Here is a 15,142-nt window from a genome sequence, read left to right on the forward strand (position 1 = left end):
CACGATATCTAAATTTAGTACCCCGGCACGTTGGGCGCTCTTTCTTTTCAATCTTCCTCAATACAATTCGCAGCCAGTGTGCAATGTGCTGCACGCCTTAGAACATGTGTTTGGTGTTAGCTAATTATCCTTGGATTGCTCCATATTCTAAAATTAAACCACAATCGTATCTGCGTTTATATTCATTTTATTCGTTTCCTTTGAAATAGTGACAGAGCCGTTTTCGTTGCATCGGTTGTGTTGTGTATCCTATTTCCTGTTGAGCGTTTTTACTTCTTAAGCAAGAGTGGAGCTGTGTAGGCAGCAGTGTACGGTGCGGTATAAGCTGTGGTGAAGGCGGGTGCGCTGTAAGCTGCGGAATAGGCGGCTGTATAAGGAGCCGACACATAAGGATATGCAGAGGCCACATAGGGGGACGTAGCCACATATGGAGACGCCGCCACGTACGGAGCCGAGTAGGCCAATGGAGCAACAATTCCGGGCTTAGCGGCCACAAAAGCAACTAAAGCGAGGATAACGACAGCCAAAAACTTAAACATTTTGATTTTTTATAGGATTGATGGATGTGCTTGGTTGAACAATGCAATACAACTGATGCCTGACGAAAGCAATTTGCGGTGTTTTTATATAGCTTGGGAGATCGACCTTGCAAGGCCTAGGTCTTTAGCCAATGGAATTCTGTAAGCGGTTCACGTATTTTTGGTCAGCTAATGTGTATGCTACTGCTACTGACTTTTAATAGCTAAAAATTCATACATACATACATATGTACATAAGAAATTTGTGCTATCCAAACTTTGACTATAAAATGAAAAATCCTTATTAAAATTAGAACTAAGTATTTTAAAGTTTATATTTATTTGATCTAGTATACCAAATTTAATTTGTTTTATTTTGCGTGATATATTAAGAATGGAATAGGCGGCGTGGTAAAATTTGGAAAAAATATTAAGCTGCTTACAAACTACTCAAGCCTACAAACAAAATTCTAGCATCCAAGCTACGGTTTACTCACACTTGAAACTTCAGTAGTTTCAAGTTTCAGTGCTGGTCGCTTTTCTGGCATGCGTGTCTGACACGGCAAGGTTGGAAAAAGTTCCAGCTCTTTTTTTAAAGAACAAATGTGTGTGACCTATAAGGTTTGGTTCAACTTAACGGATACTGAGTTTTGTGTTTCTGAAAAGGATAGCTTTAATTTATGAGATTGATTTTTAAAATAAAACTAGTAGTTTTCTTACTTTTTTTTGTGATGATATATATGTACATATATTTATTTGACGTTGCATTCCCTGATTCTTATCGCTATATAGTTATAATTAGATTCATAGATTGGCATCCATGGTGGCATTTGATTGAAATACTATGCTGCTTCTATTATACCGACCTGATCGGCGAATTTTGATATATCTTAATGTTAATAAAGCAGTTGTTCCTGTAAGCAAAAGTCCACCGAAAACATAAAAGAAGATATTCATGAAATGCAAATGAAGCTTCAAATTTTCTGAATAGGCTCGTAGTATATCTAATTGATGTTGTAAAGCCATAATAGGCTCTGACTTGGTAGAAGAATTGGAGTCCAGTGTGGCCTGACTAACGCAAGAAACATCCCTAATATGCGGCGTTTCCTCAACAGATTCGTCAGGTTCAATATGCAAGTTCACAGTTTCCGAGAGGAATGGCGGTATCAATAGATTGTGAAGCACAGAGCAATTAAAGCGATTCTTGGAGATGCCCAGTTTTTGTAATAAGGGGAAGGCCTGTGAAAAACGTCTGTGGCCCTGAAGCTCGCTGAGAATATTGCCATCCACGAAGAACTGCTTTATGTTGCTTAGGTAAGGCACAAACAAATCCAAATTGAGAGTGGTGAGGTTATTAAATGAGAGATCCAGAATTTCCAGAGATTTCTGCTTCGAGAACATGCCGAATTTCAATTCTCGAATGGTATTTGCTCTCAAGTAAAGATTCCGTAACCTTTTTAAGTGATCAAAAGTTGTGACGTTCAATGGCCCTATCGGATTATAAGAGATATCCAAATGTAGTAGAGCTGTGAGATTGGTTACATTGGCTAAGCTTGATAGATGATTGCCGCGAAGTTCAAGGGTCTCCAATTGTAGCGATTGATGTATATATAGAGCACTTATATTATTATAATTAGCTCTTACAAAGCGAGTGGCATTAATGGTCAGATTGGATAGCTGATTATAGTCCAAATGTAGTTGATGGACAATACTTTTATCGGTCAAAGTAAAATCCGTTAGTTTATTAGTGGCTAACATTAGACTCTCTAGGCTGGCTGCTTCAGCAAATGAATCCGGATGAATGCGTATTAACCGATTATTCGACAAATTCACCTCTTTAATGCGGCGCATACGGTTAAATACTTCAGGTTGAACATAGGTCAGCATATTGCTTTCCAGCGATACCGATTCCAAATAGTCATTGTCCTTAAAAGTGTCCTTGTGTAGCTCAGTCAGGCGATTGCCAGTTAGTTGCAGCTTATTTAATATCTGCAATCCGCAAAATGCATTTTCACTCAAGACAGATATCTTGTTGTAGGACAAATCCAAACGCATTAGCGCATTCGCTCCTATGAAGACCGATGTCTGAACTGATGTAAGATTGTTGTAGCTCAAGTTTAGATATGTCAGATTACTGGCCGCACTGAATGTGTTGCGTGTTAGCTCCAAAATACTTGTATAGGACACGTCTAGTGTTTTTAAATGACCCAGTGTTTCGAATAAGTGAAAGGGGACATACAGCAGCGTGGAGTCATAGAATTTCATGAATTTTACCATATTACCATGAGGTATGTTCTTGACCAAGACGTTTTGACTGTGTGTAACTGTGAAACCTGTCACCGTGCAAAAGGCCTCACTCACATCCATATACAAATGCTGCTCGAACTCATCGCAACTTAAGTGGACATCGCCAGCATTTGCGGAGACTGACAGGAAAATGATAAGAAGGATATGACGTTGTAGCAGCGAAGACATCGCGAACCTCACAAACAAAAAGATCATTGCCAACTAATTGCAGCAGAATTTTGCATCATTTATGGAGCAGTTTCTACATACATACATACATGGACATTTGTATATGTAGATATAAATGCATATACATATCTTTATAGTCATGCAGGACAGCGGCGGACTATTTGAGGGGAAGAGATAGGGCTTTTTAGCAAAAATTTCGTTGCCATTCCAAAAGAAAAGCAAATAAAATATTATTTTCTGGTTTCTCGCTAAAGTTAAAAATATTAAACTGTGAAATGAACAATCCCTTTTTTAAACGCACTAGCTAAAGGGCCGTTGGTATCTAAAGAAGTTTGTCATTCGACAATCCCCTCGGGCTGTAAATTATGGTGACGGCTCTGAAGTATATATCGGCTATATGAAATACTTACATATAAAACGTTTATCACAGCTCTCGCTTCAAGTAAGCATCCAGTTGACTGATAATAAATGTCGGTCTGGGCTTTGTTTTCATGGCTTCACTTGTTTCGTGTGCAACAAAGATATTTTGGAACTTAAAACTGGAAATTGTGGATAGAAGAGCAACATTTTTATCGCTTTCGGCTTCTCTCTCTCTGGTTTTTTTCTCTTCATCTATTTGCGCGATAACAAGGCTGAAAATTGCAAACACCCGCTGCAGCTATGCGCTGCATTTCGACCCTCCACCGAAAATGTAGAATCAAAGCCTCGCAAATCAAATCAAATTAAAGTGATTCTCTCAAAGACTAACAAACATAATGTTACCCTGTAGTATTTAGACTTGATTAGTATGTGCGCAGATTATGATTATATAAAACTTTTTCCACGCCCACTTCCGGCCAAAACTTGTAAAAAAGCGATTGTCTCTCGCAATTCTGTGATTATTGAAATTAAATTCGGCACACTAATTAGTCTCATTAATTTCTAGCGAACTATTGCATGTTATTGAAATCGAACTAGAAATAGTCAAATTATATGGACTTATGTATTTTACTAGGTGGGACATAAGGGCAGAGGTAGCAGTAGGTTGGTGGCGGCGCTAAACTGCCCGTGTGTTTCCAAGAGTAAGCGAAACACTTGCTATGAAGGATGTACAAAAAATTAAATTGACATATTTTTGGTCTTCAAAATTGAAAACATTTTTTCACTTGGTGCATGGTATATCGATACCGGGGAGACGACTTACTTACTTCGTTTGGTAAATTCTCTTAGAAACGCATTGCATAAAAGGATTCAGTGACCCTGAAATAAATGCTTAGTCGGCTTAATGTGCAAAATGCAGGGTGCAACGAACCTCTTTGAATTTAACTCTGATCTAAACTCCATTGTACTCGCATATTCAATTGATTTCTGGAGGTTACTCATCAATGGGCTACTGCGTTGTCTTCTAAAACAACAACTTTTATGGACACCACCAATTTCGGAACGACGTGCCAGCAATACCCAAGTGAAGACCTTAAGTATAATAACAACACATATGTACATATATACATGCATACGTACTTATGTGAATAAATACGTACATATGTATAACAGCTGGGCACGTAGCTGGAGGCTATGGAAAAGGCTGCCAAGTAGAACATGTTATGATGTGTATGGAAATTTAACAAAACATTTATTTCAATTTTTTTGTGCTATAAAAGTTGCAGTCGGTTTTGTTTACTATCATAGTCCAATTTGTTAGCTCAAACCAAACTAAACTAACCACTCTACTGCAAGATGTTCAAGAAGGTGAGATACGAATTTTTATAGGCAATTTTATTAACTTCAAACCTAACATTTTGTTCCTTTCCAGTTGGCTATTGTTGTCCTTTGCGTTGTGCTCGCTTGCAGCTTGGTGAATGCTAAGCCCGATGTCCTTGCTGCCCCGGTTGTCACTGCAACTAGCTCTCAGTACGTGGCACGCAACTTCAATGGTATTGCCGCTGCTCCTATTGTAGCTCCCGTTACTGCCGCATATACGGCTCCAGTTGCTGCTGCTTACACGGCCCCAGTTGCCGCTGCCTACACTGCCCCTGTTGCCGCTGCCTACTCTGCCTATCCCTATGCCTCTTATCCATATGCCGCAACCTACTCTACTGTTTTTTAAATTAACAAAAGGACTTTCAATGAATAAATATAACTTGACTGCAATTAAAAATGAAAAACAAAAATAAACCAATAAACAATTTCTTAATTTGATTACATTCGGTGAAGCCTTTTGGAGATTAATGAAATCATTTCTGAAAGGTGTCTGGGCTTCTATAGTTACAAATGCAAGTTTCACATTTTTCTCCAAAATTAAAAAAAGAAAAGAAAACGTTGGCCATTTAAACATTTAATAATAAATAGTTCAACTGTTTACCTCGATCAAGTCAGACGAGACTGACAGAGACGGAAGAACTTCACTACATAAAATCATTAGGTACTTACGTATATGGTCGGAGATGCTTCCATACACTTGTCTCACAATTTTGACCCACATTAATATAGACCAATCGAAATTGAAAAAAAAAGGAAACCTACGCTGAGTTTTGCATATAAAAGAATGCGGAAATAGTAAAATAGTTGCGTCATTTTGTTCGTAAAAAGATTTGGTTAATAATAGATAAGAAATGCTCAGTATGCCAAGCATGTAGTGCCAATTTTGAGGTGAATAATAGACATGACGTCATCAACTTTTTAAGTTATTGAAAATGCATTTTTAATCTTAAATATGCCAAGCATGTAGTGCCAATTTTGAGGTGAATAATAGACATGACGTCATCAACTTTTTAAGTTATTGAAAATGCATTTTTAATCTTAAATATTTATATATTGATAATATATAAATTGATTTATATAACAAGTTTAGCAACAATTGCAGTTGCTTGTTAAAGCATCATATTTTACATTTGAAACGGAAACGGACGTTAACATTGGGGAGGAGTCTTTAAATTTATGTCCACTTATTGGAACACTCATCTGCAATGCCCGTATCGCACCGAGGCAGTTTGGCAGAACAAATGACAATTGGGCGGCAGCACACAGTCGACAGGAGGCATGAGCGAAACAGCAGCAGCAATAGGGCAGATTGGAACCAAAGCATAAGTCACACTGATCTCTTCCGCAACATTCAAATTTCGTCTGATCGCTACAACAGCAAACAGCAAGGCCATCCCCAGTAGATCTCAGCTCAACTAATTTTGCCGCCTTATCAGGGTGGAGTTTTGAGTGAAATGGCCTTCTTGTTCCCTGGTTTTCAAGTGGAGACAGCCATTTGAGACTTAAAAGTTTCTTATACATAATCTAGCTCGTTCTAAACGCTTGGAGTATGTTCTTCAAATGAAACGGAAAATCGAATTTAAGCTTAGCTTTATAAATTCTCACCCGGATGATGATATATGAAGATGTATCCAGAGGGGGAGTGGGTCAGAAGGTTTTAAATTTGTTCGTTGGTATGCAAAGCACAATGTTTCAATTCACTGTACGATTGTCACGCAGAAATGAAACCAAAAGTAAAAAAGATTCTCCTTGATGTTCAATTGATATGTATTTTGGCGACTTTTTGTTTGTGTCTGGCATACGAAATTAGTGCTGTATTGTATTGTACTGACATTACCTTCTTCTTACATTTTTGGGTTACATTATGTAGATGTATTGGCAAAGGCACTATAAATTGTAGTGTTTCAAAGCTAGAAGATATCAGTCCAGTACTTGAGAACCAACCAAACACAATCAAATCCAAACAAAATGTTCAAATTTGTAAGGAGCGCAAAGGATATCCAATTACAATCAGGATCAATAATCGACATTTTATTTTTATTCTATTCTTAGTTCGCTTTCTGCCTGCTCGCTATTGTGGCCTGCGTTGCTGCCAAACCAGCTGTTCTTGCCACTCCTTTTGCTTACTCCGCCTACTCTTCTCCTCTGGTCGCTGCCTCTCCTTACACCGCTGCCTACACTAGCGCTGCTTACACAGCTCCTGTGGCCGCCGCCTACTCAGCCTACTCTTATCCTTACGCTAGTGCCTATTCCGCTTATCCCTATGCTTCCTACTATCGTTAAGAAATGAACGGACCCCATATTTGACTGGAACTAGAGATATATGTATACTCGGATATTCGGATAGCTACAAATCATTTATTTTTCATGTCTTTCTACTCCTTATAAAAAGTATTCTAATTTGGCGAACTGTTCCCCAGACTGCTACAAAAGAATACATCAAAATCATTTTCACACGGCAATTGTTGCGAAATAAATGCACTCTATGTTAAAACGTATTGGATTATAACTTTTTCTTTAAACCCCAATATAATATATAATATATAATATATAATATATAATATATAATATATAATATATAATATATAATATATAATATATAATATATAATATATAATATATAATATATAATATATAATATATAATATATAATATATAATATATAATATATAATATATAATATATAATATATAATATATAATATATAATATATAATATATTATATATTATGTGAATGTGTACCTATGGAGTTTCACAGAGCCACTTCCCTTCCCACCCCGTGTGTACTTTTAGCTGTATAACACAGTCGCCTGATTTTAATAAAACTCAGTGACACCCCTAATAAGTACTACTATTGTTAAATAAATAAAGTTTTTATTCCCAAGATCTGAATAACTGATCAACTGATCGTTCTTTAGAAAGCTGAATTATCTAGTGGCCCGATCCGGATTAATTAAAGATATATAGAAGCCTACATATGTACAACATTTCAGCACCGTAGTTTCAGCGTTGACCCAGTTACGTGAGTAATGTTGACAACAATAAAAAAATAAGAGATTATTCGCATAAGTAATAGGTAGGTAGTTACTTATGAACAGATCTTGGACGTAAAGGGGAACCTTCAGAGGTCAATCTACCAATGTCGTTCATATGCTAATCTGTAGAAATATTTGCCCTTCATTAATGCAAAAAAAATGGTTGCCAATTGAAAATACTCATACAAAAACCTTTAGATAAATAGAGTGTAATGTGAAAAAGAGGAGGAAGGAAGACCTATTGGTTAAGATGTCACGTAGCATGTATGTGTGTATTTAGTTACTTTAATATAAACACACTGCGTCAACTTATGATAATCGAATTCTCAGCAGCCTCTGCTCACACTATTAGAATAAGAACATATGTACATATGTATGTGGGTACCTACATATATATATACATATGTATGTACATACATACATATGTATTTACATTTGAAGTGCGGAAATGAATAGTAAGTCAGTGGCTGACATGGAATGTGGACAATTCAGCAAAGTTTATGAATTTTAAGGATTTTGATTTTCTTGTTTTATTTTATCTGCTAGCAAATTGAGGACAAGTACATACATACATACATACATATGTACATATCCATAAGCTGCTGATTTAAGACAAAATGAAAGTCAGAACTCATGTGCAAACTAAAAGATGTTGATAAAAATTAACTCTCAATTCGAAGTCAGCAACTCATCAGCAGTTGCAATAAAGTTGAATCCACACAAAAGTGTCAGCAATATGTTGTCTTCTCTTTTTTTTTAATGCATGAACAAATATCTGCTATTTCACTCAGACTGGTGTGTTTTTTAGTAACCTATGTTCTCGTCTATATGTAGCTCAAATACATTCCGTCTCACCTTCTTTCGCCACACACAAATGCATGCCATTTCACTCATTTCAGCGTGTAATATTTCGTTTAAGCCTTCTCACTCACTTTGGGGCGCCTGTAGTAGAAACCCCGAATTTATGCTTCTTTATTTTATACGCAGTGCCATCAAAGCTTGGATAGCGGTTGCTGTTATAGTCTTCGGAGTCCAGGTATTCATACAAACACGACGCAGTTGAAGCTAATCAAGCAGTATGTATGTATGTACATTGTACATACATATATACTTTGTGAGATGCGAACGGAGTCTACTTTTGTTCAAAATTGAATTTTGATTGCTGAAACTAAACTAGAACACGAAAATTTGTTTACCCGAAAACTATTTTCACACAAATATTTAAGAAATTTTGTCCGTTAGTAAGTTGTTATATTTGATTAAATAAATTTATGTTTTATTCTTTAAGGAACATAAAGAAAACATTTAAACAAACGCATACATATGTATGTACATAATTGTTAAAATTTATATATTGATGTATCCAGTGAGTCGTCAATGGTTTGTTTATGATAATACTAATTAAAATTTTTATTTCCATTTAATTGTCAGATTTACACTGTGGAAATCAATTAAAACAAGCAATAATGTCAAACACGCGACGCATTCTTAGAACTTGTTCAATTCAATTTGTGGTAACATCCAAAAAGTTGATAAAAACCGGCTCTAATACCCAAAATCACCCACCACAATTCGAACCCAATAAATTGTAAATTAAATTAAACGTTGCGTTGCATAAGTGACACAATAATAATTTTCATTTTTGTTTTCGAGCCACGAAATCAAGAACCGGATCTAAGCTCCGACTGCATGTGAACATACATATGTACATATATGGCAAATAAATGTATTTGTGTTGCATGAGTATGATTTACAAAAAAAATCAGATCAGATCACCCACTCTAAATGCAAATCACCTATCTCCTTCCAGTTACGCATAATTACAAAGTTACTCCATCATACAACCCCTCTCCCATTGCTTGATTCTCACCACTAGCTTTAACTTTGCTTTGTCGTTGCCTTTCCATTTGTCGTTTGTAGTTTGCCCGGAGGCCTCTCCAGTTACGTTGACAAGGCCTAAGATTTACGCAGTCAATTTGGTTGGGGCGTTGCCGTCTCTAGGGCAGCGACATTTTGGCAAGTGCCTGCACCTCCTTGGTCAGAGTGTTAAGTGTAGCTAGAGCTTACGTAAAATATCTGGCAATTAGGTGCCAGCAGTAATATTCACTAACTCACCTTCTCGCCGACTACCTCAGAGTACACACTCATTTTTACTTGCCCACGTTCATTGAAATTATGTATGCATTTTACAAGCAGTTGTTGTTGCTGCAAGGCATTCGGGCTAAGTAACCTAAAGCGTCAAATGACCTCCCCCTTTTATAGATCGATTAAATAACGACTATGCTAATATCTAAAATGCTTCACTATAACACACTTCAAAACTGTGATAATTTTAAAATCAAAAAACATATTCTTTTAATCCAATCAATTTTTGATTATTAACAAATTATATATGATTGACTATCGATAAATTAGGCGACTTATGCTTGTAAATTAACTGGGCTAGACAAATTTAGACCATTTTAAAGTACAAGTACAAGTCGGACGACAAATTTTATGTAGTGTAGTGGTTTGGCCATTGGCACTTGTTATTGTTCTAGATAAGCAAGTTTCAAATCGATTTGCGCTATGTTTGTATTTTTCTACGTACATTAAAATAAATTGGCCGGATTTCGGTTACGGACTTACGCACAGGTGTGCGTTGGGCACGCCTCTTTTGCTACACCATTTTTTTTATTGTAGTTGTAGCATGGTTGAAAACGTTTACTGAAATCTTAAGTTATATAGGTGGCAACGCCGAGTGCAATTTCAATAATCAAAACTAGTTTTGGCAAACAAAACGCAATTTTGCTTATTTTATTTTGTTTTTGTTTCCATTTTCTCACAGCCCACCAAAAAGCAAATTGTTCAAAAGTAAATGCGAAAACCAGAGGACTAGACTAACTTCAAACCGATGCAACTATAGCCATATTTTCGATACTCTGAATTGAACTTTAATGATTATTGGGACAGTACATAAATACATAGTTGTACAATTTAACACAAATCTTTAATATATTTTAAAAAATTTCTCTCTGTTCATCGATTTTAAGTTAATTTTTTTCTAATTTTTTAACTCGATAATAACAAATCTGGAAGCACTAGATTGCAATCTAAAAATTTTACATACAACTTTTACGTCAGTCTGTTCAAATTTGAAATATACCCTCTTTTGAAGGGTATAGAAAATAATGGGAAATAAGAAGAAAAGTAAGGCCTAGCCAAATATCCGCATTGAGTTTGGTCTGTAGGGTGGGGTCCGTGCACATTGGAGACTTGTTTGGACCAGGGCAGCAGCATCGGGGACAGCATTTTGCATGTCCCACTCAGTGGCTCAGTGGTTCAGGTCTCTCAAAAGTAAAAGTTTGCTTTTTGAGTCTTAGTTTGGGTCTCAATTCTCGCTGATTTTATGGACTATAAAAGCCTCATGTCTTAGACGGTAGGCATTATTCAGCTTTGTGTTCTGGCTCTGAGTAAACCAAAAACTTGTATTCTCAGAATGTTTAAATACGTAAGTCATCACCATCCATATATAAGAATTCGAGTTCATTTTTTGAAAAACATTTTGTTTCTTTGTAGTTTGTGTTTGCCGTTTTTTGCATTTGCAGCTCCGCCGCAGCTCCAGGATATCTAGGTGGCTTGGCCGCTGCTCCAGCTCCTGCAATATCGTATGGTCATGCCTTGTCAGGACCGTCGATTGCATCATATGGCTTAGCGGCTCCTCAACTCAGTTATGCTGCTCCTGCTTTGGCTCATGGACCTGTCTTGGCTCATTCCTCGATCTCGTTGGGACCAAAAATTAGCTATGCTTCACCAGCTCTGGCCGCCGCTCCATTAGGACTAGCGCATGCTCCTCTAAGACTAGCACATGCTCCTCTGGGATTAGCACATGCTCCTCTGGGATTAGCACATGCCCCTCTTGGATTATCGCATGGTTCCTTGGCGTCTCCCTATGGATTGGGTTTGGGATACAGATCTATTGCTGCTCCGGCTTTGTCTGCCCCAGCATTGGGCTTAGCCCATGGCTGGTAAGGTTAAAGTTATAATGGTTGCTTAATTTTGGTCAAAAATTAAAAAAAAAGTGGGTAATCGTTTAAAACTTCTGTAATAAATTTCAATTATATTTCGTATTTCATAAAAAAAAATGCAAAAAAAATGTGTCCTTTCTTTTGGTTTTTATTGTAGGCATTGAGAGTTCTCACATGTCACAAGCCTCTGCACCAAAAACCGTGTCATCACCAGCCATAGCCATACCCATGGCCCAATCCTAATCCCAGGCCCAATCCATGACCATAGAGTCCATGGCCTCCGAGTCCCAGTCCTCCCAGATATCCGTGGCCTAGTCCGTAACCACCAAGATAACTCTTTCCAATGATGGTTTTAGAAATGATAGGAGCATGATGATAGCCCAATCCTAAACCCAAACCGCCATAGTGGCCTCCGAGATGGCCCAAGCCCAATCCCAATCCTAGGCTTAATCCTCCATATCCCAAGTCATGACCCAGACCAATACTGGGTGCTGGCACGGGTGCGGGAACTGGAATCGAACAAGTGCCATGAATCAAGCATAGCACTAGCGTTATGAATGGTAACACCTATGCATAAGTATGAAATCAATGAAATATCCTTTAATTCTTTTTGGTCACCACTTACTCCTTTGTTCATGGTGAGGCTGCCGGCTTCTTGTCTCTGTTAACTCTGAACTACATCGATCGAGCCAGCGTCTTTTATATACAATTGCAATTGACGAAAAAGGCCATTGATTATCCAATACTGTCCACCATTCAGAGTAATCTCATTTTCTTAGGCAAACTGGCTATAAGCCATCATCCTTTCATTAGGCCAACACTTGTTTGTGGTTGCTTCAATTCATTTTAACGTACAACTTTACGTTTTTGGTCCTCCATTGTATAATCTGAATGCATCACTTTTGGCATTTACCAGTTTCAGTTTGTTTATGGCTTGTAGCAGTTTGGTATTTAGTGGCATGGTTTAATTTTCCTGTTTTCGCTGTGAGTGTTGTGGGTGGGTCCACGAAAAATCTCTAGAAATATACATTTTGAACACCATTTGCCACCATAATAAGATCAATGTTCTCTTAATTATTTTTGTGTTCCATGAAATATACAAATATATGTATAAGTATAAATTTCAAACTAAAGATGAAAAAGTAAAATACACATTGTGAAGTCTTAATGGAATCGAGAAGTTTCCAAGCGAAATTGCATCTAAGTAACAAATGTTTAATTTGAAAGCAATCGCGTTCAAAGTAACGAAGTTATTGGCAAAAGTCACTGTTTTCGAGCGATTGTTCCTATGGGAGCTATATGATATAGTCACCCGATCTTAATCAAATTTGGTATAGTCATTTACATGTGTAATAACCTCAGCAATATTAAATTTCACGACAATAGCTCAGAAAATAACGAAGTTATTGAGAAAAGTCACTGTTCGTACAAAATTTTAGCCCTGTAGCTCTTACGGTCTAGGAGGAGTTTGCGCTGATCCAGACGGACGGACGGACAGACAGACGGACATGGCTCGTCTCGTCGAGCTGATCAAGAATATATATACTTTATATGGTCGGAGATGCTTCCTTCTTCCTTGCACACTTCTGACCAAAATTAATATACCCTTTTTGCAAGGGTATAAAAATGATTGAGCAACGATAAACAAAGGCGACACTAAGAGACTAAGCGACCAACTAACTCAGTTTTTAGATACAAAGAAACAAGAAAGAAATGCTAAAAACAATACACCACAGCAAAGTGAAAAAAATAAAGTCACTGACACTTTGACTAACCCACGAAAACATAAACTTGAACTTGAAAACCAGTTTTGGGGAAGCTACGTGGATCCCAGTGGAAAACGATTAATAGATATCATTGATGGTTTTCAGACAAAGGCGTAGTCAGGATACCTTAGGAAAGGAACACATTGTCAGAGTGAGGACTAACTTAAAATATATATTTGGTTTTTTATACATAGACTTTGTTTCTTTATTTTAAATGTCCTTTTAACCAACCATATGTAAATTAAAATTTCCAGGGATCTGTCATGTTGATGGGATAATTAACAAATCCTCGAGTTGCAACGCCCATGGTTTATATATGTATAGGCAATAAAGAAAATGCTCTCAAACCGGTTCGAGATAAAGAAGACACTTACTGCACAGCTGTACTCGCTATTGTCTTGTTTTAAATGCAATGGTTTAGTTCGACACCAGAAGGCAAGGAAAACGCATAAAAATGTCCATAGTAAGCTTAAAACATTTTTAAATAGACAATATAAAGAAAATCATCTTAACTCTTTTTGATAGTTCTTTCTATATGTCTGCACGCTTATGTATGTCAGTTTATACGCCCGGGCCGCCACAGTGGTATATCATCAGCCAGTTGTCGTACATCATCATCCTTTGGACTTATCCACTGAAGTTGAAGAGCATACCTCACATGAGCCACATGATGAGCATCCTGGCTATACAATTGTCGCCCCACTTACCAAAATAGCCCATGTCACTTACGATTCTGTCCCCATTTCTCATACGCCATTCGAGCATGTTCCGCTTTTCCAACGTATTGGACATGTGAAAACTATTCGCTTCTAGAATGGATTACCAACAAAAAATAAACTCTTTTGGTACAGCAATTTAATTGACAATTTAATATTCTATCGCGATACATAGATGCCATTTATGCAAATGAAGTAAGTAAGTCGTCGCGTCGACTTCGGCATACCACGCAGCAAGGAAAATAACTAAGTATTTTAAATTTATAAAATTCTTTTTATAGGCTACCTCGACCACCTTTCAAGCACAACAGCCGCTCGCAAGAAAATAAGTTTCGTTCAAATTACGGGATCGAAAGAGGGCGTGGCAAAAACAAATTTGCCTGCATAATTAAGAAGTCTACACATACACAGACATGGCTAGATCGACTAGGCAGTTATTACATATAATATTTTGTGACATTTTGTGACATAAAATCATTACCATTAGTTTTTTGTCCCTATATGACAAAGTCAATGAGTCACGTGACATTTGACTTACACCTCTTCCCTTGTGACATTTTGTGGCAATTTTAATGTTGATGCTCGGCCACTTACCTGTTCTTCTTATTGTTCGAAGATGTACGAATATGGCACAAGTCCAAATTCAAACAGTAGAACAGGAGCAGGTACCGAAGCAGAAGCACAATATAACTTCAAAACAATTGAAAGACTCTCTACTAAGCAATAGTGACGCCTGCTGTTGCTTTTACTGAGCAATCAATGGGCCACATCTTACGTAGGAATTCATCAACGACTCTTTACCTTTCAAAATTTCTCGCGATTCCGAGACTATTAAACGGTAGTTCAGTCCGTTTTGAGATAGCACAGTTGTTAAAACAAAACGAG

At 37.2% G+C, this 15,142-nt stretch overlaps 7 protein-coding genes across 7 annotated transcripts; 4 read left to right on the forward strand and 3 right to left on the reverse strand.

Moving 5' to 3' along the window:
* Positions 1–178: 178 nt before the first annotated feature.
* LOC6638717 (vitelline membrane protein Vm26Ab) lies at positions 179–577 on the reverse strand. Its single transcript, XM_002062607.3, has one exon. The coding sequence runs from the start codon at positions 537–539 to the stop codon at positions 270–272; it is 270 nt and encodes an 89-aa protein (XP_002062643.1). The 5' UTR covers positions 540–577; the 3' UTR covers positions 179–269.
* A 672-nt stretch (positions 578–1,249) lies between these two features.
* Positions 1,250–3,004, reverse strand: LOC6638716 (protein slit). The gene has a single exon (XM_023181200.2). The coding sequence runs from the start codon at positions 2,991–2,993 to the stop codon at positions 1,323–1,325; it is 1,671 nt and encodes a 556-aa protein (XP_023036968.1). The 5' UTR covers positions 2,994–3,004; the 3' UTR covers positions 1,250–1,322.
* Positions 3,005–4,645: 1,641 nt separating this feature from the next.
* Positions 4,646–5,117, forward strand: LOC111519601 (vitelline membrane protein Vm26Ab). Its single transcript, XM_023181197.2, has 2 exons — positions 4,646–4,721; positions 4,786–5,117. Exons 1-2 carry the CDS (start codon positions 4,710–4,712, stop codon positions 5,077–5,079), a joined length of 306 nt encoding a protein of 101 aa, XP_023036965.1. The 5' UTR covers positions 4,646–4,709; the 3' UTR covers positions 5,080–5,117.
* A 1,550-nt stretch (positions 5,118–6,667) lies between these two features.
* On the forward strand, positions 6,668–7,231 carry LOC6638643. Its single transcript, XM_015179020.3, has 2 exons — positions 6,668–6,713; positions 6,786–7,231. Exons 1-2 carry the CDS (start codon positions 6,702–6,704, stop codon positions 7,014–7,016), a joined length of 243 nt encoding a protein of 80 aa, XP_015034506.1. The 5' UTR covers positions 6,668–6,701; the 3' UTR covers positions 7,017–7,231.
* Positions 7,232–11,203: 3,972 nt separating this feature from the next.
* On the forward strand, positions 11,204–11,821 carry LOC26530072 (cuticle protein LPCP-23). Its single transcript, XM_015179199.2, has 2 exons — positions 11,204–11,258; positions 11,327–11,821. Exons 1-2 carry the CDS (start codon positions 11,247–11,249, stop codon positions 11,777–11,779), a joined length of 465 nt encoding a protein of 154 aa, XP_015034685.1. The 5' UTR covers positions 11,204–11,246; the 3' UTR covers positions 11,780–11,821.
* A 131-nt stretch (positions 11,822–11,952) lies between these two features.
* On the reverse strand, positions 11,953–12,412 carry LOC6638642 (glycine-rich protein). The gene is given in 2 exon segments (XM_023181184.1): positions 11,953–12,342; positions 12,401–12,412. Coding segments are annotated over 2 exon segments (402 nt in total).
* Positions 12,413–13,962: 1,550 nt separating this feature from the next.
* Positions 13,963–15,142, forward strand: LOC6638641. Its single transcript, XM_002062603.3, has 3 exons — positions 13,963–14,004; positions 14,067–14,452; positions 14,539–15,142. The coding sequence occupies exons 1-2, from the start codon at positions 13,996–13,998 to the stop codon at positions 14,352–14,354; spliced, it is 297 nt and encodes a 98-aa protein (XP_002062639.2). The 5' UTR covers positions 13,963–13,995; the 3' UTR covers positions 14,355–14,452; positions 14,539–15,142.

Source organism: Drosophila willistoni (assembly GCF_018902025.1).
Source record: "Drosophila willistoni isolate 14030-0811.24 chromosome XR unlocalized genomic scaffold, UCI_dwil_1.1 Seg144, whole genome shotgun sequence".
NCBI classification, from domain to species: Eukaryota; Metazoa; Arthropoda; class Insecta; order Diptera; family Drosophilidae; genus Drosophila; species Drosophila willistoni.

Coding starts and splice junctions, on each gene's coding strand:
- LOC6638716 (XM_023181200.2), bottom strand. CDS start 2,993: ATGTCTTCGCTGCTACAACGTCATATCCTTCTTATCATTTTCCTGTCA.
- LOC6638717 (XM_002062607.3), bottom strand. CDS start 539: ATGTTTAAGTTTTTGGCTGTCGTTATCCTCGCTTTAGTTGCTTTTGTG.